At 49.7% G+C, this 22952-nt stretch overlaps 11 protein-coding genes across 11 annotated transcripts; 4 read left to right on the forward strand and 7 right to left on the reverse strand.

Annotated features, from left to right (window-relative positions):
• Positions 1 to 2: 2 nt before the first annotated feature.
• On the forward strand, positions 3 to 1719 carry KL911_002333 (uncharacterized protein; the record flags this gene model as incomplete). The annotated part of the gene is made up of 2 exons (XM_043197391.1): positions 3 to 67; positions 141 to 1719. The coding sequence occupies 2 exons, from the start codon at positions 3 to 5 to the stop codon at positions 1717 to 1719; spliced, it is 1644 nt and encodes a 547-aa protein (XP_043054613.1).
• A 14-nt stretch (positions 1720 to 1733) lies between these two features.
• On the reverse strand, positions 1734 to 3008 carry KL911_002334 (uncharacterized protein; the record flags this gene model as incomplete). Its single annotated transcript, XM_043197392.1, has 1 exon — positions 1734 to 3008. The coding sequence occupies one exon, from the start codon at positions 3006 to 3008 to the stop codon at positions 1734 to 1736; it is 1275 nt and encodes a 424-aa protein (XP_043054614.1).
• A 123-nt stretch (positions 3009 to 3131) lies between these two features.
• Positions 3132 to 3626, reverse strand: KL911_002335 (uncharacterized protein; the record flags this gene model as incomplete). Its single annotated transcript, XM_043197393.1, has 1 exon — positions 3132 to 3626. One exon carries the CDS (start codon positions 3624 to 3626, stop codon positions 3132 to 3134), a length of 495 nt encoding a protein of 164 aa, XP_043054615.1.
• Positions 3627 to 3715: 89 nt separating this feature from the next.
• KL911_002336 (uncharacterized protein) lies at positions 3716 to 4411 on the reverse strand (the record flags this gene model as incomplete). Its single annotated transcript, XM_043197394.1, has 1 exon — positions 3716 to 4411. One exon carries the CDS (start codon positions 4409 to 4411, stop codon positions 3716 to 3718), a length of 696 nt encoding a protein of 231 aa, XP_043054616.1.
• Positions 4412 to 4682: 271 nt separating this feature from the next.
• On the forward strand, positions 4683 to 7229 carry KL911_002337 (uncharacterized protein; the record flags this gene model as incomplete). Its single annotated transcript, XM_043197395.1, has 1 exon — positions 4683 to 7229. The coding sequence occupies one exon, from the start codon at positions 4683 to 4685 to the stop codon at positions 7227 to 7229; it is 2547 nt and encodes an 848-aa protein (XP_043054617.1).
• Positions 7230 to 7336: 107 nt separating this feature from the next.
• On the reverse strand, positions 7337 to 10615 carry KL911_002338 (uncharacterized protein; the record flags this gene model as incomplete). Its single annotated transcript, XM_043197396.1, has 1 exon — positions 7337 to 10615. The coding sequence occupies one exon, from the start codon at positions 10613 to 10615 to the stop codon at positions 7337 to 7339; it is 3279 nt and encodes a 1092-aa protein (XP_043054618.1).
• Positions 10616 to 10899: 284 nt separating this feature from the next.
• KL911_002339 (uncharacterized protein) lies at positions 10900 to 11622 on the forward strand (the record flags this gene model as incomplete). Its single annotated transcript, XM_043197397.1, has 1 exon — positions 10900 to 11622. The coding sequence occupies one exon, from the start codon at positions 10900 to 10902 to the stop codon at positions 11620 to 11622; it is 723 nt and encodes a 240-aa protein (XP_043054619.1).
• A 50-nt stretch (positions 11623 to 11672) lies between these two features.
• Positions 11673 to 13292, reverse strand: KL911_002340 (uncharacterized protein; the record flags this gene model as incomplete). Its single annotated transcript, XM_043197399.1, has 1 exon — positions 11673 to 13292. The coding sequence occupies one exon, from the start codon at positions 13290 to 13292 to the stop codon at positions 11673 to 11675; it is 1620 nt and encodes a 539-aa protein (XP_043054620.1).
• Positions 13293 to 13868: 576 nt separating this feature from the next.
• KL911_002341 (uncharacterized protein) lies at positions 13869 to 15509 on the reverse strand (the record flags this gene model as incomplete). Its single annotated transcript, XM_043197400.1, has 1 exon — positions 13869 to 15509. The coding sequence occupies one exon, from the start codon at positions 15507 to 15509 to the stop codon at positions 13869 to 13871; it is 1641 nt and encodes a 546-aa protein (XP_043054621.1).
• Positions 15510 to 15686: 177 nt separating this feature from the next.
• On the reverse strand, positions 15687 to 21375 carry KL911_002342 (uncharacterized protein; the record flags this gene model as incomplete). Its single annotated transcript, XM_043197401.1, has 2 exons — positions 15687 to 21071; positions 21346 to 21375. 2 exons carry the CDS (start codon positions 21373 to 21375, stop codon positions 15687 to 15689), a joined length of 5415 nt encoding a protein of 1804 aa, XP_043054622.1.
• A 71-nt stretch (positions 21376 to 21446) lies between these two features.
• On the forward strand, positions 21447 to 22940 carry KL911_002343 (uncharacterized protein; the record flags this gene model as incomplete). The annotated part of the gene is made up of 1 exon (XM_043197402.1): positions 21447 to 22940. The coding sequence occupies one exon, from the start codon at positions 21447 to 21449 to the stop codon at positions 22938 to 22940; it is 1494 nt and encodes a 497-aa protein (XP_043054623.1).
• Between the last annotated feature and the right edge of the window lie 12 nt (positions 22941 to 22952).

Below are 22952 nucleotides of genomic sequence, written 5' to 3' on the forward strand. Positions count from 1 at the left end.
CGATGGAAGAAGACGCGAACACACAGCCCAGCCGTGACCAGCAGCAGAATCAGAAGCATCCACGGCCGTATTATTACTCGTCTGTACACCCTGAGCCTGTGATTCAGCAACGACAGCGCTTTGCGCAGCAAATCGTTTAGGTTCATTGCTGCAAACTCATCCACCTTGTTTAGGTTTTTTTCAACCGCTTCTTTGGCGGCGCGGGTCAAAATATTTTTCAGAAATATTTCTTCACAAATGATGATTAGCATCGCCAAGGAGGGTTTGGTGCTGTCTTGGCGACCCATCCGGCTCTCTTGGCTGCGACGCAATTTTTCGGATAGTGCTGAATTTCCTGTGAACCCAGAATGGAGCAAACAACAGACGCTGTTGCGGAAACAGCGTTCGGCTAGACGATCCTACAACGGCCACCATCTTGCCAAGAGCAGCATTGGAGACGCCGAACTTGATAGTTTCGACGCCGACTGGGGTGACTTTACTGCAGAGGCCAAACAGTACTGGCATGAGAACTCGCGGCCGTTGCAGGAACCCGATTGGATCGCCAGATCTGAGCCCGCTGCGGAGACAGGCCCTGCGTGGCTAGACAAACTGCTTGGCGCGCACACACAGCTGCAGAACGAGACCCGAGTAAAACAGTTGCACGACTACTTCCAGCATTTTGACGACGCATATTTCCAGAACATAGAGCCCAATAGAGCCAGCTTCTACCGGCAGGAAATAACAGAGTACGGCAAGGCTTTGCGCAGGTACAAACAGCTGGACATTGACGAGGCGCAGTTGCAGCACTTTAGCGAGCGGACGCTGCTGCTGAACCATATCACCGACCATGCGCAAATCACGGCAGCCAGAGCAGCTTTGCTAAGGGAAAAGAGCACGCACGCTTTGCCTGGCGACCTACGAGAGAAAAATGGCCCCGTCGAGGCGATCCAGAAATGGTACGACTCGCTTCCGCTGCCGAAATGCAGCCACGTCGGCCGCGACGACTTCGAGCTACTCGCTGCCGCCATCAACCAGGCTCTGGCTCGAGAATTGACGGAGCTGGCTCCAGAAACACTGCGCTGGATCCGTCATTTTTACTCGGAAATGGTCATCAGCCGCATTCCGCTCACAGAGATAGAAACACACAACTGGATAAGACTCAAGTTGGCATGTTCCGACGGCAATGTCCTCGATTTCCTTTCCCTCTATCCGTATAGATTACATGTCTCGCATTTCAATTTGCTGCTTCCAAACGCGGACCCGCAAACTGTTCTGTCACAAATGAACAGGGCAAATGTCAGGCCCGACAGAACGACAGTGGTCCATCTGCTGGACCACTACGGCAACAAAGGCGACCTCAACAGCGTGCTCAACATTATATTTTTCACGATCCACGACTTACGACCCAACATTGACTCACAGCTTATAGAATCTTTTATAGGCGCCCTCATCAAGGCCGGCGAAACCAAGCTGGCCCTCTTCATACTTGTGCAAACGTGCCATGTGTACGAAATCAACCCGACGCTCGAATCGCACGACACTCTTTCCGAAACACAGACCGTCATTCTGGATTATCTGGTGTCCAATTTCGTGCATTTGCACCACGCCACGCTCCAGCATTCAATCAAGCCGACTGCGGCCATGATGAGACCGTTCCTCAAGGTGTACGACCCTGCCAGCCAGAAAGACGTTTTGGCCGCGCTCCTCCAGCTGGTGTACAAGTACGATATCGAACTATAGTCCATTAGTTGACCTTAGCAATTGACCTGGGTGAACATTCTTCTGTAGACTATGCGATGCTCGCTCTTTGTACTCACCACCTCGCTCCAGATGATTTCCGCACTGAGCTGGGCCCCGTAGACACACCCAGAGTCCAGTCCCGTGCTGAACTCGCGGAAAGTCACGCCTCTCTTGGCATCGTGTCCGTAGTACACTTTCGTGCCCGCAACGAATGCGTCAACGCTCGCATTCGCGACCACTTCGTGCTGGCGCTGTGTCCAGAACCGTGTCCACGGCTTCGATTTCTTCCCGTCGACCATCTCGTGACGGTTTTCCGTCGGAATGGTGTAATCTGGAGGCAGCAGGTTGCGCATCGTCAGAACTGCCTCTGGGTCCTGATCCTGCAGATCCTCGACGCTCCACACCAGCCCGCCGTGGACAGCCACTCCGTTTGCCGGAATGGAGGCGTACTTGGTCTGTTTTTTGTTTGTCATTCTCGGAACAGGGCCCAGCTCCTTGATAAGTGGACACCTGGAAATATAGTCAATGTGTTCGGGCATCAGTCGTTTTGCGATCCGCATCTGCTCATCCAAGTCGTACTGCTCTGTTGCGCTCACCTCATTTTTCGACTCGTTAAAGCCAAGGCTCGGAAGACCGTGGTACTGCACATACCGTTTCAGAACCTCCCATTCGTGGTTCCCCAAAATGCAGTCGATGCGGTTCTGAATTGCGTACTCCAGCACTCCGAGCGAGTTCTTGCCTTTGGCCAGGAAATCGCCCAGCAGAACAACATGATCGTAGCGTCCGCCGTCATATCTGACGTGCTTAAGGAGTTTCTGCAGCTCATACAGCGATCCGTGCACGTCGCCGATGAGGATGAGCCGTTTCGCAGGCCTCTGGGAAGCTGCAGTCTCCAGCTTTCGAAAATGTCTCCGGAACAATTTGGTATCCTTGTCGAGCAGGCTCCATTTCTCAAAATTGGGCACGTTTTTAATAGGCGACTCTGGATCGTTGTAGTTATCATTGGTTGTCCCATAATGCGCCACTTTGGGGTCCTTTGGAGGGATCAGGGGATGTAAATAGACAGGCAATCTTCCAACTTTGATCAGGTCGGGGATGTCTGCAGATGGGGGTGCTAGACTAGGCAAGAAGACCAATAGAAAACACACGATCGGCAGTCCGATTATCAGGCCGAGACCCCAGAGCAGCCGTTTGGATGATCCAATGCGGATCATGAGCCGCCCAAACCAGCTGAACTCCTCGTCTTCGTAGTCAATGGGTCTCTGAAGAGGGGTGGTTTCCGAGACCATACAAGACTAGAAAAATTATGTGCAAAGATGTTCTGCCCGGAGTTTGGCTGCAGCAAGTGAGTTTTCGGGTCGAAATTGCTCTTAGGTAGTCGTTAAAGCATTTCAGCACTATATACAGGACGTCTAGGTTTCGGCGGTCTCGTCGTCGCCGCTGAGCAGGCTCGTCAACATGCTCTGCATGTCGTTTGTTTCCTGGTCAACAGGCATCCGCGCAAGCTCCTTCTCTGCCTCTGCTCCGCCTAGCAGCACCTTCATCCGCTGGCCAAACTCGCGGGGGCCAGAGATATCGTAGTACCAGAAACCCCCGGTGACAAACATCGCCATCGACGAAACGGCAAGCAGCGACGCGTGTGCCACCGCGCTGGCGGCGTCCCGGTAGAACGAAAATTTGGGAGGAACGTGGTTGTGCTGGTAAAACGTCGGGTTATACCGTCTGGCAATAACACCTCGATAGGCGATCTTGGAAGCGATGTACGTCATTACTGCGCACCCATAGAACAGCGCCGCCTGGCGGAAACGTCTTTCATTGTACTTTGCAACAGCGTCCGACGTGGCCTCAGGCTTGGTCTCAGACTTGCCCCCCACGCCTCCTGTATTGAGTTTCGGAAGTCCCAGCATGAAAATAACTAATATTTGAATCGGTTCGTTTTTTTTTTTTAGCCATACAAAAAAATTATCTGAGAATCATTAGCCATAATAGCGTGACATCATTTAGTCACCTGGGCAAGAGCAGCGTCCTGAAGATTGATAATCTTGACGCCGTGCTCTCGATACACGCTTTCCGTTTTGTCGTTGGCGGATGGGTCGACAGCGCGCGAACAGTCTTTCAGAACAAACGTTTGGAAGCCAAGGTCGGCAGCATCCACAGAGGAGTTGAGGACGCAGTAGTCGTAGGCCAGTCCAACAGTAAAAACATGTGTTATTCCATTTTTGCGCAGGATCTTCTCGCACTCCGTGTGGTGGAGCCCCCAGGTGTCCTGGAAACACGAGTAGTATTCGCGGTCCTGCAAATATCCCTTTTTCACGGTGTAGACAGGAACAGGCTGTTTTTGTAGCAGATCCTCCAGAACCGGTTTAAACTCGTGTGCGAGCTCTGCGCCCTTGCTGTTCTGAACGCAATGGACGGGCCAAAGCACCTGCTCCTTGATGGTCCCGTTGTGGGGGTGTTTAAACTGCTTGGTGGTGTAAGGCTCCTGACCGTGATTTTTAGCAAAGGAAGTGTGGTCTGACGGGTGCCAGTCCAAAGTAGCAATGATCGTCTTCCAATTGTACTTGTCGAGATCCAATAACTGTAAGATTGGATCAATCACTTCCCTTCCCTGAGGCACGGCCAATGCTCCGGTCGGCGGGAGAAAATCTTCCTGGAGATCAACGACAATTAGAGCCGAATTTATTTGTGACATGTAGAAAAATAATCAATTGTACGGGGTAGATTTTTCTGTGTGGGACTGACTTTTATAGAAATGCAAGGCCTTTTTAAAATTTTGATTCAGTAAATTTCCACGAAAACCAGTTTTCGATCGTTATTTGACAACATTTGACCATCTTGCTGCTCATACTAAGCCCTAAAGTATACCAAGGGAAACTCTGTAGTACTTGGAGGTTATCGACCAGCACTTTGTAAACAAGACACGTTGCCGACTTAGGGGGGAGAGATTACACGTTTGCCGCACAATGAACCTGACATCTGATATCGTTCACGATGCATGCACGGACGAGTCTCCGCTATCAGCAGATCTTAACCTGGAGCTTGGATCGAACGCCAGCTCGCTCTCGTCATCTGAGTTGTCGTCCGACTCGGGCTCAGGAAATAAGAGATTGTCTCCAGAGCACCGGGTCGACCCTGACCACGAGCACGAGAGTGATCCGGACCTTTCTGAACTCTACACTATTGAGGACGTGTTTAAACTCTACACTATTGAGGACGTGTTTAATTCGGCTCTGATCAAAGACCGCCAGGGTTCAGCGGGCGTTTTGGAGACTCTGCATTCGTTGGTGCAAGGAAGCCATACGAAAGTCGACGTTGATGATTTAGCGAGAAGGTTCACGGACGCAGACCCAGAAACCAAAGACAAGCTACAGCTAGAATTTGTTACGGTGTTGACCATCATCAAATTGTCAAAAGAGCTCAACGGTGTGCTGGCTAGCCAGATGAACGAGCTTTCTTTCCAGAAAGCTGCCACCATTTCTTTGGCTGCTATGGGCCTGTTTAAGTATCACTTCCAGCTACAGCAAACTCACCCGAACTTTGGGTTCAAGAACTTTGGCTCTTTGCTGAGCCTTGAACAGTACAACCTCGTCATACCAATTTTGAAAACTCTTGTTCTGGCTCCAAAATATAACTACACAGAGCTAGAGATGATCAAACAACGCTTCATGCTTCTCGTTGCTATGCATCTAATGAACAAGTATATGTTTGATGCTCTCTTGTCCTCGTTTGCTCAAAAGGACATTTACATTATGTTCACCCACGTATTTGCAGCGGAGTCGCAGACTCCTTTAATGGCAAGCGGTGGCTTACACTCCTTTTTTGAAAATTTCAATCACTGTGAAACCTTGGCGCAAAGCTCTTTGTGTGAAGACAAGGACTCGCGCACACTGTTCGGTATTTTATTTCCTCCCCATTATCAGCGGATTGCTACTCAAAGTATCGAAGCTCTATTGAAAATGGATCATCTTTGTGCCAAGCCTGGCATGTCATTTGAGAAGCTCAACGAGGTGTTGAGACTTTATTTGGAAAATGACATAAACAGCGAGATGATTTCATTGTATTGTTGGCACAAGCCAGCGCTGCTGAATATCTTACACAAGATCGTCGACGTGCAATCAAAGAACGTCACTAATTTGCACAAAGTAAGCTACTATTTGCTGGCAAATATTAGCGAGTTTCTTATCACCAATGTTCCGCTGATCAATATCGAAGATCGCGCTTTGCTCGTGATTCTTCTGAAGATTAATAACTCCAATTTCAAGGATAGTTTGGGCATCACAAACGACTCTTACACGTACGAAGTCACAGAGACTACCATGAAGATGTTGTTTGAGATTGTGGACCAAAACTCTAAGCTTGAATACCCAACGGAGTTAAATCTACTAAGCTACCTGAAGGTCAGTTTGAAGAACATCGACTACAATCTGAATTCCTTCGAGTCCTTTTTGAACATCGCTGCGCTGCTGAATGACATGGGATGCAGACTATCCATACACGCGCTGTTGGAGAACGTTCAGTTTGTTCTTTCGTCAAGCTTGAACAATGAGCTCTTTGGCTTAGTTGGACAAAGTGCAAGAATCCCAGAGTTGCTCAAGCGCCCATTTGGATTTGAGTACATTCCTCCGCTAGGAAAGTCCAATTTCATTTTCGAGAACAATCTAAACATGGGAGATGAGTCCTTGAAGAAAGTACGGGCACAAACCAAAGAAGCCTTCAAATTTATTCAGTCAAGCACTTATCGCAGAGTCAAGGGCACCAAGCTGTTGCAGGACTGTGTTCTTTTATGTGCTATCGTGAAGTCGAAAGTATACAATTTCTTAAGAGAGTTCAATGATGAACTTGGCTTAATGAAATTCTCAACGGAACAGAAATCTGCGGTCAAAGATGACACTATGAACAAGTTCAAGCAAAGAACGTTTACTCAACTGGCTCTTTTCAAGTCACAGCATGGGCTGGATTACAAAATACTCAACAAGTCTGTTGATCTGAACCTGGCAGCTACGCTCAGCAGCCTGAAGATCTGCGGCAATTATAGCAGGTTCCCAGAAGTGGTGGACTCTTCGTCTTTGTACGATAGACCGTTTTGCAACATTTTGTATCACTATCAACTTGACTCGCTTCTTAGTTACTTGCTCGTGTACAAGGAGTTTGGGGTGTTCAGTCTGTTCAAAATGATGAAGACGGTTTTGCTTAGCGACCTGACTTTGATACCCATTGCTTCGAAGGTGCTGTCGAACTTAGTAGGCTTTGAGAACTCGTCCAACAAGCCGAAGATCCAGTACGTCACAAGCATCATCCACCAGAGCGACGTTTTGTGCAGTCTCGTGAGACAATTTGTGGAGCTGTTTGATGATGCACGCTCTAGCTCGTTCAGGCAATTGCTCGACTTCATGAAAGTCCATCCTTCGCCAATCAAGCCTTCGAAGATTCCGAAGGGCACTGTTGAGCTGGACTTAGGGCAGTTTCTTCCACATCTGGAGTCCGGGTTCGAGAAGCGCCAAGCTGTTTAAATTCGCATGTTATCATTTACTTTGTTTAGTCTTTGCCTCGAAATTCGTATCTTATCAATACAAAATCAAACTAACGTTGAAAATTAATATGTACGACTCCAGCTAATCTATGCAAACCATTCGCTTATCACCTGCTTTCCCTCCGTGTTGTACTTGTTCAAAAGGGCAATGGCCTGGTCCTGAGGCAGGGTTCCCAGCAGCTGCTTCACAGCCCCCACGACTTTCTCGGCGGTCTTGCCAGAGATAGAGCCGAAAAGCAGCGCCTGTACCACATCGTCCACGACTTTAGGGACCATGCCAGCCACAAGCGGATGCTGCTGTTGGATCAACTCGGCAAGAAACATGTAAGCATATGGTGCCGCTTCGTCGTCCTGCAGCACAGGCATCAGCTTGAGCCAGTTCTCCACCACCTCATTAGCATTTGGAACGCTGGAGCCAAAAGAGTGCAGTACCTTGGCAATGGCAGCGATTGCGGTCTCGGTAGCGGAGAGGTTCTCGTCTGCTTTCGAGTCCGGGACGTTGCACATGGCCAGCATCGAGCCCAGAGTAGCAACGCAGAAATCTTTAAAGTGCTCTCTTCCGTACTGCGCACAGGCCCCTACGGTGTGCGACGCAGCCTGTCTGACGCTTGCCTGAGGAGACGTGAGCGACTCTCCAACAGGGTTCATGAAGAAGTCCTTGAACTGGAACGCCTGAGGGCCCGCGTACTCAACAAGGTCAGACACGGAGCACAGGGCCAGTAGTCGCAGCGAGGTGTTTTCGTCGTTCATATACGAGGCCAGAGTCGGGATCAGAGACTGGTATGCAGGCAGGAACCGTTCTCTTGTGCTCTTGAACATGGCGGTGATACCCTTGGTGATTTCGTCAAGCAGTTCTTCGTCGGTGTACTCCTCGTCGTCCTCCTGGACCTCCTCGTTGTACTCGTCGTCGGCATTTTCTCTGCTCTTGATTCTCTCGTAGATCTCGGTCAGGTTGGTCTGAATCGAGTTTCCGGCAGCTAGGATCTGCTCGTCCGTAAGAACGTTTGCGCCAACCAGCTCCAGACCCTTCGAGATGGCATAGTAGTACGCAACCAGCAGTTCTGGAACTGGATCGGTACCCAGCTGGTGTACCAGCTTGTCGAACATCTGCGTCCACAGTTGTGTGGCCTGAGGCGACGTTGGAGAGCCGGTGGCCTCAATGGTACACTGGAGCAAAGCAGGCATGGTCAGTGCGGAAGAGCCTCTCACGCCGTCGTGCAAATAGAAATCAAGACCAGGAATCACAATCTGGGTTGCAATATCCTCCACGTACGGGAAGAAATCGCCGCCCAGCACCTCGGCGTAGGTTTTCAGTAACTCGATCGCGGCCGTCTTGTCGTCTAGAATGGCCGTGTGCACAGCAATGTGTTTCCCGGCCAGCTGGATAACGTCGAACTCCTCGTTCTGGTTCAGCTCGTCCACCTCGTCCTCGTCCACGATCGAGATGTCCTGCGCAGCCTTGGCGGCCTCCAGCAGCGGAGGCAGCACGCCAGGCAGGTACGGAATGAAGTCTTTGCCGATCAGCTTGCAAATCCTGCTCCAGCCTTGTTCCAGATACGTCTTAGCCGGGTCGTCTTCTCCGGTCAGGTTGTTCTGGATGTGAGCGAAAAGCTGGACAATCTCCTGCGCGTTCGGCATGAACTTGTCCTTGCCGACCGCCAGGGCAATCAGCGCCGAGCACTCGATCGACTTGGCCTTGAGCAGCCTGTTTTCCTCGCCCATGTCGGTTCTCAGCACCTCCAACAGCAGCGGCATCAGGGTGTCGTAGTATTTGACGAACTTGGTCTTCGCAGCGTCTGCCACAATGGCAATGGTGGTGATTACCTGCTCCTGCACGTATCTCTTAGGAGCACTCTGCAGCAACGTCAGCAGGTTCGTGAGCAGGTCGTCCAAATATGGCTCCAGAACCTCCTTCGTGGCGTCCTCACAGAAGTTCACCAGAGCAGCAGCAGCGTGCGCCTGCACCCGTGGCACGTTCTTCGTGGTGAGCATCGAGATCAGCGCAGGCAGAATGCGGTCGCCCGAGGTTCGCTGGATGACGTCAGCAAAGTCGGTGGACATCTGGCCCAGAGCGTTGCAGCACGCGTACTGAACCCGTGGATGGCTGTCCTGCAACGAGGGCAGGATCAGGTCGAGAATCTTGGGGATCTCGCCGATAAGCACCTCTCTGCACCCCTCAGCCGCGGACGACAGGGCCATCAACGCCGCCTGTCTTTCGTGCCAGTCCTGCGACTGGATCATCTGCGGAAGGTACTGGAACAGCGGCCCCGCCAACGACTGGCCGCCGAGCCTGAGCGCTGCTCGGTCTAGCGACTGTCTGGCCGCGTTGAACTCCTCCTCCTCGTCGTCGTTGTCAATTTCGTCCGAGTTGTTCCATTCTGCTGCGTCCTCGTCGTCGACGCACACCTCGGTCATCAGCTTGAGAGTCACGAGCACGATTGTGGTGGCGTACGACGACTCTCTCTTGCACATATTGGGCGAGGTCTCGCAGAAGGTGGTGAGCAGCTCCAGAGCGGCTAGTCGGGCCGTGGAGTCGAGAGTTTTGTTTTGAGCCACCTCGGAGCAGAAGCCGATGATGGTAGGGAACATAGGCTTGAACATCTTTGGTGCGAGGTCCACAAGCTCGATCAGGCTCTCCAGCACAGAGGCCAGCGCCGTGTCCTTGCCGTTCTCCAGCAGACGAGGCAGGGAGTTGAGCAGGTTGGGCAGCAGAGAGCTGAGGTTGGTCCACTGCGACTTGGGCAGGTTCTCAAAGAACGCGACGAAGGCAGAGCATGCAGCAATCCTCACGTCGTCGCTGGCATCCTCAAACCCAGCGTGGAACATCTTGAGCGTGTCCTGTAGCTGGTAGTTGGTGATGATTGCGGGAGTCGTGCTGATGATCCTGAAAGCGGACTCTCTGAAACTGGGGTCCTGGCTGGCGGTGGCCTGCATGATGGTAGGCAGCAAGTTTGGCCAGCCAAACGAGTCATCCTTCGCGACTTCGGCAACCGCGTCGGCGAGCTTATGCCTGACATTATTGGACTGAGGAGCTGTGAAACCTTGCAACAGGACGTTGCGCACCTCAGTCTTGGCCTGCTCGCTGATGTGGTCGATCTGTCGTGCCGTGACGGAGTAGCCTTGTTCGGAAGGCGACTTGATGGCAAAACGTCTAAACAGCACCGCTGCAAAGGCCTTTGCGCTCTCGTCGGGCGCAGTTGCAGCCTGGTGAGCAAGCCACACAAGAAGAATATCGACGCGGTCTTTCTTGGTCCACTCCTTGTTGAGCGTGTGTTCAGCCTGCTGACGGACGGCGTTGTCTGTAGAGGCCAGGCCCGACAGCAATTGGAGCAGCATGCCGGAGATCTCTGGTGGGATTTGCGACATGGTGAAAACGACGCCAAATGAACGTGCGATGTACTAGCGGGAGATCAGACTGAGTATGATCTGTACAGTTTATCCACTAATTTCGCTAAAGTAAATTGTGTTTTTCCAAATGTGTCACTCAAACCGGAAGCACCAACTACTCTTCGTCTGTGTTGGTGTTAGCTGTCTAATGATTGATTTTTTTTCACAAGGTTAAAAAAAAAGTTCCCGTATTGGGTGGTGCGTGTACCGGCTGGAAAGTCTTGAAAAAAAAAGTTTTAGATCTGTAAAACAGTTAATTGGTTATGGGATTGGGAGCTCCACGGACCAAGCAGCGGTTTGGGTTGGACCCTAGAAACACAAACTGGTCAAACGATGTGTCGCGGTTTGGGCACAGACATCTGGAGAAGTATGGCTGGAAGCCCGGCCAAGGACTCGGGCTGACCAATAATGCAACGACCTCGCATATCAAAGTCGTTATCAAACAGGACAACACCGGGCTGGGAGCGTCGCTTGCGCGCAAGTCGGCGAAAAAGGACGAGTTTGACAGCGGCGAGTGCACGGGGCTGGACGTTTTCCAGCGGCTTCTGGGGCGACTGAACGGTAAGGAGGCGGAGGTAAACGAGCAGATGGACGAGTTGCAGCGGAACCGCATCATCAACGGGCGGTGGGGGATCAACTTTGTGCGGGGGGACGTGCTGAAGAGTACGTGGGACGCAAAAGAGGGAAGAATGCGGGAAGAAAGGAAAGACAAGGACAAAAAGGACAGGAAGAAGAAGGATAGAAAGCACAAGGACAAGAAAAAGCACAAAGAAAAGGAGAAATCGCGGAAACGGAAGAGGGAGGACGCTGAGGTCACGCGCGAGTCGATGCTTGCGCCGCGCGACCGTAGCGAGACGCCGCGCGACCGTAGCGAGACGCCGCCGGTGCCAAGCGGCCGCATGGCTCTCCGACAGAAGTGGATCCAGCAGAAGCGGCTCGCAGTCGTTGATAGCAAGGCATTGCAGGAGATCTTCATGGTGAAATAGAATCGCATAGCATCAGAGCGCAATAGAAAATATAGTGTATATTGAAAGCACTAGACAAAGATGTAGGACAGTCCGCCCAGGAAGAAGGTGGAAAACAAGGAGAGCAGGCCCAATTGCGGGGCCGACAGTGGGACAGCATTGACGCCTGCGCCGGCAGAGGACGACGACGAGCTGGAGCTGCTGGAGCCAGAGCTGGAGCTAGAGCTAGAGCCGGAGCTAGAGCCGGAGCCAGATGCATGGGAGGAGTTAGAGGAGCCGGTGGCCGACGGAGAGGCCGAGGCAGAGCTCAGCAAAGACGAGCAGCTGGACGCCGTCGAGGCCTTGGTGTTGAGCGAGGCAGAGCCGCTGAAGTCGCAGGCCGACGAGTTGGAGTCCTGCTCCTCGTAGTATTTGTTGAGCAGGAAAGAGAGCTTGTCCTTGGCGGAGCAGTACGAGTACGCGCCGTAGGTGCCGTTGCTGCCGCTGGTGGAGATTTCCGAGCAGTCGGTCAGGTCACAGACGATGCCGAACAAGTCGCCGTAGTCGTCAGAGTCGACGTCGTCGGCAACAACACATTTAAGCGACGAGTCGAGACAGTCGCACACAGCCTCGTTTGGAGTTGGAGGCAGGTCTGTAGCCGCCTTCCAGTTGCTCTGGCTGGTTGGGCAGCTCAATTCGGTGGCCGACTGCGACGCGGCAGACGCAGACGCCGTGGTAGGGTCGATATTCTCGAGCTCACTCTTGAGGTTCGTGTAGTCGGCCAGCGTCGAGACAGTGTTGTCCTTGATGGAAACAAGCCCGTAGTCGTTTTCCTCCTGGAAGTACATGTACACAATACCGCCGGACCAGACGTCTGTCATTTCGTCGGAGTAGATAGCCTGCACCTCTGTGAACTCACGTGGCCTGACGTTGTTGCAACCGTACTCTGAGAAAAAGATTGGGATTGTCAGATTGGAAAATTCCTTCGTTCTGGCCTCGTAGCCCGAGCTCGAGAACGTGGCATTTCCACACCACTCGTACATGTTGATACCGTAAAAGTCTGCCTTGACGTCGTCGTCTCCACAGGAGAAGAAGTCCGCAGACGGAACTCTCGTGCCGGCGTCGTCGTTGGCCGAGTAGCCGATCGGAATGTCTCTGTAGTTGTTGTCCTTCATGTACTGCTTCATGTCTCTGATGGCAGCCTTGACGAACGGAGCAGCGTCGGTGTTGGTCTTGTTGGTAATGACCTCGTTACCGGCAAAAAAGCCGAGCACGTTGTCGTAGCTCTGGAACATGTCGATCACCGTGGCGTATCTGTTGTATAGATCGACGGTCCAAGAAGGACTGGTGGTCTGGATGGACTCGTTAGGGGTCGAAAGATCGGAGATCACATAGATTCCAGCATCCTCAAGCAGAGACATGCACCCGTCGTGGTCCTTCGAGGCGTCGACTGCATACACCCGGATAACGTTGATGCCGAGGTTTTGCAAGTACGGTATGTCTCTCTTGCACGCATCCTCGTCCGCAAGCGGATCGACGTAGGTGGCATCGTCGGTGGCATTTTCTGTGTTCTTCTGGTACGCAACACCCTTGACGTAGAATTGAGACCCGTTGTTCGAGTAGAAAAACTTGTTGGACACCACATCAATGGTAGGCAGGGCCAGAGTGGTGGACAGCAGGCCCGCGAGCGAGAGTATCGATTTTAACTGCATTCTTCAAGCCGGAAAAAACGAGTGAATGTGTAGCAGAGAATATTAATTGTCGAGCTGGTACAATATATAAACTGGCCAACGAGGCACGGCAGGGATGTCTCCCGAGTAAACAAACAATGATAGTACCACCGTGTATCAGAACATTCTATCGTTTCTTTTAGAGTCTAGACACTGCACAGGGGGCAGCCGTCTCTTGCAGGATTTTCTGCGAATAGAAAACACAACAGGCAATCAGCACGATATTATGCGGGAATAGGAGCTGGAGCTGACGCGGTAGCTAATCCGGTTCAGGATCGTCCCGGGTCCTCCGCCTGAGCTCCAGGTGACTGACACCTATTATGACGCAGGTGCAGCCAATTCTAATTAAAGATATTTCCCAAACGAGTACTGTGCGGCTATTGTGGCCCTGGTCCGGAATGCATTTTGCTCGAGCTCACTTTAAAATAGCAACCAAGAAACGTGTGTCCAATCGTTCTTGGCACGCTTGGTGCACTCTTCCGCCTTGCCCGTCTCAGATATAACTACCGCACGATACCGCATTTCTGGGTTGGATTGTTCTACTTAAACCTTAGAGTTTTAAATCGTCAGAACAGCCAGAGCACCAACAGCACACAGACCACAGACCAGGATGGTGTAGTAGCTGTTCGAGCTGTACGATCTAACGGCAGCGCTACTGGACGACGAGCCCGACGATGTGGACGACGAGCCGGAAGACGAGCCTGACGATGAGCCGCTGGATCCTGAGGCGGTGGTGCGAGAACCAGAGCCAGAGTCGCTGACACCGCTGACTGCGCCGGTTCCGGCAGTTCCTGCGGCGCTCAGGATTGAAGAACAGGTCGACGCGGTGGTGGCGCTCTGCACGGTGGCAGAGCCATCAAAGTCGCAGGCGCTGGAGTCCTTGTTCTGGTCCAGATAGTACAGGTTCAGTGCGAACGAAAGCATGTCTTTGGAGCTGCAGAACGAGTACGCTCCGTACTTGCCTGTCTTTCCGTCGGCAGTGATGCCGGCACAGTCAACAAAACCGCACACGGTGCCGAACAGCTCCTCATAGTCGTCGCTGTCGACGCTGTCGGACACAACACATGAGAGCGAGCTGGCCATACAATCACAGACGGTCTCTTCTGGCGTTGGTGGCAAGGTGTCGGATGCATTCCAGTACTTGAATCCGGTCGGACACGACAGCTCGGAAGCAGTGCTACTGGCCGAGGCGATGGTGGCTGAGGTTGGCGACACGTTGTTGATCTCGGACGAGTAGTACTGGAAGTCGGTCATGGTGCTGACGGTTGTGTCGTCGATGGCAGAGACAAGACCATAGTTGTTTTCCTCCTCAAAGTACATGTACACAATGCCTCCGGACCACACGTCAGTCATCTCGTCGGAGAAGATGGTTGGGATGTCGGTGAATTTTCTTGGCTGGATGGTGTTGCAGCCGTACTCAGAGAAGAAGACAGGAATCGAGAGGTTTGAGAACTCCTTGGTTCTGTCCTCGTATCCGGACTTCTCGAACGAAGAGCTTCCGCACCACTCGTACATGTTGATACCATAGAAGTCGGCTCTCTCGTCCTCATCTCCGCAGGCAAAATAGTTGGCCGAAGCGACCCTAGTCTCGGAGTCGTCGTTGGCAGAGTATCCGATCGGGATGCTACGGTATCCTTTGTCCTTCATGTACTTCTTCATGTCTCTGATGGCGGCCTTGACGAACGGAGCCGCGTCCGTGTTGGACGAGTTCGTGATCACCTCGTTTCCGGCAAAGAAGCCAAGCACGTTGTCGTACTGCTGCATCACGTCGATCACAGACGTGTATCTCTCATACAACTCCTCAGACCACTCAGGGCTCGTGGTCGAGATGGACAGTTTAGGCTGCGCAAGATCCGCAATCACATAGATGCCCGCGTCCTGCAACAGCGACATGCAGTCGGTGTGGTCCTCGTCGGCATCCAGAGCATACACTCTGATGACATTGGTGTTCAGCTCCTTCAAGTAAGGAACGTCTCTCTCGCAGGTCGTCTTGTCGGCCAGAGGGTCGACAAAAGACGTGTTGGTGGTCAGAGCAGTGTCGGCTTGGTAGGCCACTCCTCTAATATAGAACTGGGACCCATTGTTTGAATAAAAGAATTTGTTTCCAACAACCTCGATGGTTGGGAAGTCGGAGTCGGCCTTGGTCACAGTGGCCAGGACGCCAGACAGGGCGCCGATCGTTTTCCACGAGAAGATCATGTTTGCAGTAAGCGAATTTGAAAGTTTGTCGACAGCGTGCAAATTTTCGGTGGTGCTGCTATTTTTGTTTACATTCGTGTTCCATTTTCGCTCCGTGCCGGGCTTAGCCAGGCTGGAAAACCCGTGCTCAAATTTGGCAGATACACGTTTGCAGATTGCTACCATGTATAGATTCGGCTAGATCCAGTACGTACTGAAGGTCTCGACACCCGGCTTCGAGCGCAAAACCGTAGAGGGTGCCTTGTCGCCCGTGTCGTTGTTGTCCTGGCGGTTTGGCTGGATCAGGCCGTAGAAATCCTCCGGGACATACTCAGCAATGGAGTCGGACAGCGTGAGATCCACCAGCACGGGGATCACCACGATCGCAGCAAACAGCAGGATGATAAAGAAAAACAAAAGCGCGTACTTGGTGGCCTCCCGCGCACGGACTTTGCGCTGCGTGGTGGTGTAGATCGGACCTCGCAGGTACCGCGAAGGACTCAGCCACATCAGCATGCATGAGTGCCAGTGGTCGATGTATGGCACGAACAGCAGCGGCGTAAACACTATCAGGATCAGGTGGCCAATGGCAAAGTCGGCGGCAAAAAGACTCATTTCCACCGTTTTCACTATCAGCTCCCGCATCGGTTGCGTGATCGCGTACCAGCCCAGATCGCTGCCTATCCATTTTCCTGACCACCAAGCGCGGTTCGTGTAATCTTCCTTGATCTCTCTGGTGAGAAGCATAAGCTTCACGGCCTGAAAGATCACCCGCTGCACATACAGCGAGCACGTAAAAGCACACAGGAACCGGCAGAAGTTCCAGCCTTCCAAAAACCAGATCGCCTCCATCACAATAATATGCGAGATCACAGCAGATCCATGTGCAAGCGCTGCGAGCACATTAGGTGCCTTTTTACAGCATATGCTCAAAATCGGACCTGCAAAGCAAGAAAGAGGGAAAATAGCAACCAGGACTGAAAGATTCATCACCAGCGGTGCAAACACCATAATCGCCAATCTTAGCACTGAGTTTACTGGCCTTGGATCCCTGACACCGGTTTGCGCGTTGATGAAGGTGTACGCCATGAAGATACACACAGTCTGGAATAGCGGGACAATCACTTCTGCAAAGAATGTGTTGCCGAATGGAGCACGGTGGATATTGACAGGCACATATTTGGCCTGCTCCACGTTCGTCCCCATAATCTTTCTCTTGAAACCTGTGAATTTGGACCTTGAGAAACGTGTGAACCCGATCCACGAGTTCTTGTGCCACTTGGAGTTCCCTCTGCTGAGCCATCTAATAAAATCTCTATAATCCAAGAAAAAGTCGGTCCAAGCAAACTGATGGGGATTGAAGATGAACGGTGATAGACACAAGGAAATCAAAGTGATCCAGAACCACAAAATTGCTGGCTGCCACATGGTGACGGTTCCGAACAAAAGAATCAAGAAAAGTCTTGTTCCTGAATATATCGAACTGATTGCATATGTCGAGTATAGTCTGGTAAAGGGGATCCTCACAATGGCGAATCCTCTACCTGTGGAAATATACCTGGCTCCTCCGAAAACAATGTCGTTTTTCAGCGAGTTAGAGTACACTTGGCAGACAAAAACCTCAAACAGGGGTGAAAGTGAGAGGAAATGGAAGAATAGACGACTAAATGCTTTCCAAGCTCCTCTTTCTGATAATTCGTGGAACACCAAAGGAACGAACGAAATGAAGAAACAAATGAAGATAGACAGCACATATCTGGTAACCCAGTCAAGAACTGGTTGCAGATTTTGACATCCCACCGGTATCTGGAGATCTGTGATTGGTACATCTTTATCGTATATGCAGGCAATTGACTCATGATTCATCGAGCCCAGATTGACCATCACCAAAAGGAATAATTGAAGTGAAAGCATAATGAATAAGTTATTAATGTGGAATCCTGGATGAGCATAGTAGAAAGACAAAAATCTGTCGAGTGGTAACGACGTCCCCAAATAATAGTATTCCCTGGAAAGCATTTGTTCACCCATTCCTCCACCAATCTTGGAAGTAAAGTTGAGGATAGTACCAAACCCAAGATCTCTACCTTTTCCGCATTGGTAGTAGTCACAATGCTTGATTCTGCCTCCACGAGTCACTGCATTCATTCCAGCATAGATATCTTCATTCAGATGAAGTCTTTTCTGTGCTTTGGAAATGCCTCCTCGGGTTGTCATGAAGATTGCATTTAAGAAGTCAGGATGCCCATAATGAAGTTTGCCCCCAATTGCGGCCAGTGTGCGTGCGAACAGAGTACCAAAAGTCTGCTCTTTTGCTGCAGCAACATCGCCGAGGACGCCAGTATTCTCTGAGAAGATGTATTCTCTCGCTCCTATGATGGCGACAGGAGCGTTTCCGGTATTTGGAACAGAAGGAATGTATGGGTTTGTTGTGTCGTAATCCATCTCCTCAAACTCGGATAATACAGATCTAATTTTCAAGCACTCTTCCAGGTAATTGTCTTGGTTTGCGTCAATGACCTGGATGTATTCTCCTCTGTAGAAAATTAGACAATGATTTTGGTTGTCCGACTTGCCGTCCCCAAGAATAGGGTTACCTGAGAGCTGAATCTTGTATAACTGCTTCATCTCACCGTCCAATTTCTCATCCGACTGATATAAAACAGAGTAGAACTTGATGTCGGCCTCTGATCCTCCTTCAGGGACTTCCTGCTCCAGACTGGCAATATAAACTTCTGGATAAGCATTTAACAGGACTTTAACATCACTCTTCTCTTGCTCGGTGAACTTTTGGTACCTTTGCATGGATACCAAAAGTCTGAATTTGCGATCTGCTATGCTATTCAAATACTCTTCAGCATTCGAACTCCCTCCGAACATCTCAATCATTTCTGGATTCTCTACCTTGTGCAACAACTTGATGGCCTTTCTGTAGTTCATAAATCCCGAGACTGTACGATACAATGTCTGGGATCTCAATGTAGCCCATATTCTAGTTCTCAGGACATATTCGGGAGCCGATGATTTGTACCCTATACAGTAGAGCGGCAGATCACTAATTTTGTTCTCAATGAAGTCTTTCTCTGATTTCACAGTTGCGCCCGGCATTTTTTCACCCTCGCTGTAGGATATAATTTTGGTGTCTCTCACAAAATAATCCCATTCGTGAGGAAGCATATGCTTCAAATATTCAAGAAGGGATATTTTCGAGCTTGGATCCTCCTTGATGATTTCTTTCAGACCTAAAAGAATTTTCTCTGAGTAATGCGGTATAAGAACCGTGAAAGTTGGCATTGCCTCGACTGGAATTGGTTCAGGAATGGGTGTTGATAAAGATTGAGCAAAAAACGAAATTCTTCTTTCTGCCTCCGAATTGGGCACAAAAAAATCTTGCAAAGTGGTTGTACTATCATCCTGAAATAAAAAAAAAGAGGGCGTTCTCAATGCAGTCTTTCCGTCTGCTTCATCCGGTATTTGGTCATAAATCAGACGATGCACATGATCTACTGATAACAAATGTTCGCGATATAGAGAAATCACAATTGCGTTCCACACCTGCGATGCAAGAGTGCTAGGTTTAAATTTCACTTCCATGTCGGCCGTCGATAGTAACTTCGAATATATCCTTTGAGGTAGCCTGCTGAACACATTTCTCCAAGGGGACAAAATTGATATTCCACTGAAGAATGACAAAGAGAGAGAAAACGCACAATTCCAAATAATATACCAAAGGTAAGTATCGAGGAAGAAGAGCACCAAATCTGTCAGTATCATCAGTGTCAAAACAAAAATACCCTGATGACGACACAGGATTGTTCCAAAATATGCTTCTCCGTGGCATCGACTGTAATCTATGATGGACAAGTTCCGAATTGGATCTCTTAGGGACAAGGTCAAGAAAAAGTATGATTCGACAAACTTGGCACTGAAAACCAGTATCCAAAGCATGATAGATAAGACAGAGCCCCTGGAGCTTAGTTTAGGAAATGAAGAAGTAAATACTTTGGAAGCATCGTAACCTTTGGCCCTTTTGTTCATTGAAAATTCAAAGAGAGTACCCAAGGGCTGAACAGCAAACCATAGTGTAGTCAGGATAGAAATCACCAGCTGTACAATGGATAGAATGTATGCTAGCCTGGAAACAGTGTTAAGGGGGAACATTCCCAGTATGAAAACGGATGGTCCAAAGTTTATAATTGTAATGATTATAAGAAGCACTAGCCTTCTGAAGAGATGTTTTGCACCGGGCCAAAGCCTTGGAACGAATGCCCATTCTGAAATGGTGGCAATGATTTGAATCATGCAAGAGATGGTGCCTCCAAGTGCCATGATAGAAAATCTCGCTTGAGGGGTGGGTTGATTATTCAATAGCTGAATATAATTGTGTGTGTAAAGGGTGGGAGAATTGAAACTGGAGTAGTACCAAAAGACGGAAACATGGATAATCCATATCCTGCTAAAATTGGTAGCCAAATGCCACCAGGTTCTTCTTTCCTTGTAAGTTTTGTAGAATGCCTTCTTCCACTTGATGCTTCCAAACTTCTTGTATCGTTCATGCTTTGGCAAATCCATCAGCTTGGTACCGTCTGTAGTGATAATTCGCTGGAGATTTTTGCCGTACCAGAAAAGCTGGTTCATGTCGTCATAACCGATGATTTGATGGTGGTCTTTTTCTCGTCTCACAAAAGCTCCGTCAATCAACTTGTACTGCTGATCTCTGAGGTAGTCATACAATGGGTTAATGACCCTTGTCAAATAGTCTCCCTCCTCATAAACCACTCTTTCTGACTCGTCTTGCTTGATATGCTGATAATAGTCGAACGAGCACTTGTATATGAAGCAAAGACATTCTGGACAAAATCTCATATTATTAGCTTCTCCCCATATGAGCAAGTAGAGGGCTATATGTTCAATCATCTGGCATGGAGTACAGTCATACAGTCTTTTTTTCCATCTGTACTCGATCACATCGGTTTTCTTGCTGGGATGGAAAGGAGGCTCCGAAAAGTCTTTCGAGTTCTCTGATTTTTCGGGCTTTCCCTTTCTCTTCTTGTTTTTCTTCAGCATCTTGAGATCAACATCATTGCTGAGCTCGGGATCATCGTCCACCATGGCACTTAGGTACCATTTGCGGTAGTTTGCATTTTCACCACCGATGTAGTCTGCATGTAGCAGTAACAAGGCATGAGGGGCCGGCATTCTGCTGGCTTTCGAATCCAGCTGAATCATCAAGTGATCGTACATGTTGAGCGCAGAGCTACGCTGAAACCCAAAAATATCCTTCAACTGCATGAAAATGTCATAGATCTGGTCTTTGGTGATGGGAGCCTCGTCGTCGCTTGTCCACGAGTAATAGGGATCATCGCTGATAGGGGGCAGTGTTTTTGGTTCTTCAGCCGCTGGTTCCAGCGCATTGAATTGATTTGGATAGTACCCCCAATTGGATTGATACTGCTGTTGTTGCGCGTACTGCCAATTGGGATCCGCATACGGGCTTTGGGGTTGTTGTTGGAGTTGTCTGCCTAGAACATCAGGTGGATAGTTTGAATCCGGTTTCGGGGGCTCATTTTGTCCCTCGTAGTCCTCTCGCAGAAGTTCCTGTTGGTAGATTGCATCGTAGAACTGCTGGTCGTCTGATTCCTGATTTGCAGCCACTAAAGAAAGTTAGTAAAGAGGGAACAAGAAAGATCCTTTTGAATCTTTGTTTTTGAAATGGGAGTAATACTGTCGATAGGCACTCCAGTAAGCTAATATTATAGCGCCTGCTAAATAGCCTCTTCAATGCAGTACGATCAACTGAGAAACAAGCGCAAGCGGAAGAATAAATCAAAGTTATCTATCGCTTATTAAAATTAACGCTTTGTGGTGAATCAGCCGCATAATTCATGTGCCACCTCTCTTGCCTCCACCGCCCAGGTTTTTGAAAAAAATATTTATTAGCCCAAGAAGTTGACCTTTATGACCATACCGTTTCCGGTACGAAGCTCACGTATACCTACAACCCTGTACCGAATTGTGTTCTTCCGCAAAATGAGCTACCAGGGATTTATTGCACCGGAAAAAATTGTCCCTCCTGTACACCGTGACATGAAGTCGCTGGATAGAAGTCTATTTTCGTTGACCTTTGACGTCTGGACGGTTATCTTTCCTGACGTTGCACAAATGGGTGAGTTTATTAAAAGATTTAAACAGGATACTGTACAAATCTCGCGACTGCCGTTTTTGTTCCGACTGTCTAAGTCAGAGAACAAGCTCGAGGAATATCCCAAAAATCCAGATTACAAGGCTGTTGCACTTAATCACAAGATCCATTCGCTGGGAGACATAGAAGATCATATTTCGCCCGAGGCACGAAAGTATATACAAGATTGTGATGGCAAGTTTTTCAAGCACAGGTTCACACTGGACTACAATTTCTGGAGAGCAGACGAAATACTCCAGAGCATTCTTCCAGAAAACCTTCTGCACGGGGTGCCGACTTCTTTCACTAAGACAGGCCATGTTGCTCATGTGAACCTGAAGGATGAATACAAGCCGTACGACTCTCTGATAGGACAGGTGATTCTGGATAAAAACCCGTCCATCAAGACTGTGGTGGATAAACAGGATTCGATCGACACTGTTTTCCGGACATTTAATATGAAAGTCATTGCGGGCGAGCATGATTTGCTGGTGGAACAAAAAGAAAGTGATTGTGTTTTCACGTTTGATTTCTCCAAGGTGTACTGGAACTCGCGGCTGTCCACTGAGCACGGACGGCTAATCAAGATGTTCAAACCGGGAGACGCTGTTTGCGATGTCATGGCTGGCGTGGGGCCTTTTGCCGTGCCCTCAGGTAAAAAGCAATGCATAGTCTTTGCCAACGATTTGAACCCGGAAAGTTATAAATACCTCAAGCTGAACGTGAAAAAAAATAAGGTCGACAGCTTCGTCAACTATTTCAATGAGGACGGAAGAGAGTTCATCAGAAAATCTTCAAGCATGCTTGCTCACTTTGCAGAAGAACACAAGCAGATTGAGGTGTGCAAACCAAACGCGCGCGGAACAAAGAAACACAAGGTCACCAAAGTTGAGATTCCAGGCTTTTTCTCGCACTATGTCATGAACCTGCCGGAGTCTGCCATAACGTTTGTGGATGCGTTCGTGGGTCTTTTTTCCAATGCTTTTCCAGAGCTGACGCGCAGAGAGGTGAAAAGCCTGCCAGGATACAAATTGCCGGTCATCCACGTCCACCACTTTGAGAAATTCGCACCGACCGAAAATCCAGAGCCGACTGAGCAAGAACTGCAGCACAGAATCCACCGCAAATTAGTGGACCTTCTAAAATTTGAGATTCCTTTCGAAAACCTCTCCTTCCACTACGTCAGACTGGTAGCCCCTACTAAACCCATGTTCTGTGTCTCTTTCACACTGCCAGAGGAGGTCGCGTTCGCCGCATCAGAGAAAAAATAGCCGTTTAAATTT

Source organism: Ogataea haglerorum (genome assembly GCF_019207285.1).
Source record: "Ogataea haglerorum isolate 81-453-3 chromosome Unknown 81-453-3_NODE_6_length_583072_cov_95.821986, whole genome shotgun sequence".
In the NCBI taxonomy this organism is placed as follows: domain Eukaryota; kingdom Fungi; phylum Ascomycota; class Pichiomycetes; order Pichiales; family Pichiaceae; genus Ogataea; species Ogataea haglerorum.